This window comes from Pundamilia nyererei, unplaced genomic scaffold (assembly GCF_000239375.1).
Source record: "Pundamilia nyererei isolate P.nyererei 1_Seehausen unplaced genomic scaffold, PunNye1.0 scaffold00013, whole genome shotgun sequence".
Lineage (NCBI taxonomy): Eukaryota > Metazoa > Chordata > Actinopteri > Cichliformes > Cichlidae > Pundamilia > Pundamilia nyererei.
The window spans coordinates 504,853-506,895 of record NW_005187414.1 but is presented as its reverse complement, the minus strand read 5'-3'; the positions used below and the strand labels follow the sequence as shown (position 1 = coordinate 506,895).

At 43.5% G+C, this 2,043-nt stretch overlaps 1 protein-coding gene across 3 annotated transcripts in view; it reads left to right on the top strand.

Moving 5' to 3' along the window:
* Positions 1-2,043, top strand: part of LOC102210867 (serine/threonine-protein kinase pdik1l) — an 8,625-nt gene that overhangs the window by 2,144 nt on the left and 4,438 nt on the right. For all 3 annotated transcript variants that reach the window (XM_005724793.2, XM_013908675.1, XM_013908676.1), the window contains exon 3: positions 590-815. In XM_005724793.2, coding sequence (XP_005724850.1) covers positions 590-815 — 226 coding nt within the window. The remainder of the gene's footprint in view (positions 1-589; positions 816-2,043) is intronic.

Here is a 2,043-nt window from a genome sequence, read left to right as displayed (position 1 = left end):
GGTCATTTATCCATTTAAATCAGCTGTGATGGATCAAGGACACATCTAAAACCTGCAGGGACACCGGCTCTCGTGGACTGGGATTAGGGACCCTGATATAAATGATCATAGCATATGTATGTTTCCCATCTTCCCAATGGTTGATTAATTTTCTACCAGTTGGCTAGTAGGAAAAAAAACTTTGTGTGCCAGCTTTTCTTTCCTTTTCTTTTTTGTTCTAAGCCAGATATTAAAAGTAAAGGACAGCGCTTTTTACTGTCCTTCTAAAACCAGGGGTAGGCAACTCCAGGCCTCGAGGGCCGGTGTCCTGCAGGTTTTAGATGTGTCCTTGATCCATCACAGCTGATTTAAAGGGCTAAACGACTCCTCAGCATTTCTGAAGTTCTCCAGAGGCCTGGTAATGAACTAATCATTTGATTCAGGTGTGTTAACCCAGGGTGAGATCTAAAGCCTGCAGGACACCGGCCCTCGAGGCCTGGAGTTGCCTACCCCTGTTCTAAAACTATTGGTGGCACATTGATGAGACTAAGCCCAAGCTGTAAGCTAACCGAAGGCGTGCTGGTTTTTCTTTTTCTTCTTTAACCCCGAGGTGGCAGATTTTGGTCTGAGCAAAATGAGTGAGGGCTCCGTGGATGGCGGCCTGACCAGACAGCACTTCTCCTCCACCTGTGGTTCGGACTTCTACATGGCTCCAGAGGTGTGGGGCGGGCTGACCTACACGGCCCAGGCAGACATATTCTCTCTGGGCGTGATGTTTTGGGCGGTCTTGGAGAGAATCACCTTTCTGGAAGAAGGGACGACTCAGGAACAACTGGGTAAGCGTCTCGCTGAGAGAAGACGTCACCATAAGCCTCTGCCTATTTGGCGCACTCGCAGGAAGGTGGGAAAGGTTGAGTGTGCGGTCAGCCTGGTGATGATGCATCGCGCTGAATCCAGTTTGCCTTAATTAAGTGGCACATATTAAAAATGTCAGCTGCTATACATCATTCATTTATCAAGCATGGATGGTACGATCATAGATCTAAATAGCAAAAAGATGAATGATGATTTATGCAATGCTGATGTGGATTATAGTACCTTGTATTTTAATACAAGCTGACATTATGTAATTCAGCCTTCCATCTTATTAAGAATTTGAGAAATCTGCGTGTTCGTCCATTCTCTCATCTTTGCTCCAGACCTGAGAAAGTTTTAATGATCGCTGGTTCTCTGCAGTGACTGCTGCCCACTCCACTCAGTAAGAGCCATAATAAGAGGGAGATGCAGCATTCAGAAACAAACTGAGATCTCTGAATCCCACAACAGCAAAGTGGTGACAGTGTAACTTTCAGGAGAAATAAAAGCACTTTTAAAAACGATATTTTGTGGAAAGGTTAGCAAACTTTGATTTGACTTTGACTGCATGATTCGTAAAAAATGTACAAACTTCAGACTCCAGCTTTCTTTCTGCCAGCTCCTCCTAATAATAGCATATAAAACGATATCAAATATAAGTCATATATTTGGATGTGTGACGTGTAACTTAACACAGCGGTCCCCAACCCCCGGCCCACGGACCGGATTGGTAGCGGGCCGCGAGAGTTGAGGCTCGGGTGTGAAATTGATGGTTTTCAGGGTTTTTATCATTAACTCTGTTTCCCTGGGTCTTTCCCGTGTCGTAGTTGTGCGTCTTATTTTGAAAGAAATGTTTATGCGTTACCATAGCGACAAGAGAGCATTAAGGGGCGGAGAGGAGGACGTTACTCTCGATGTTGTTGGCGCATTTCAGGAGGACGCTGCTAATAAATTCAATTCAATCTTTATTGGCAGACTTCATGTCCATAAAAACAAGACAAGAAGCACACACACAACACTCCCCCCCACCCCCCACAACACAAGGTATAAACCGCTAAATATATATATGTATATAAATAAGTATATAAAGCATTTGTAAAAATATAAAACCATAATATACATAAAACACAATTACTTAAAATAAATCAATAAATACACAAACACTTTAACCAGTGCTTTCTGAGACTGGATGAGTAACGGGAACCACTC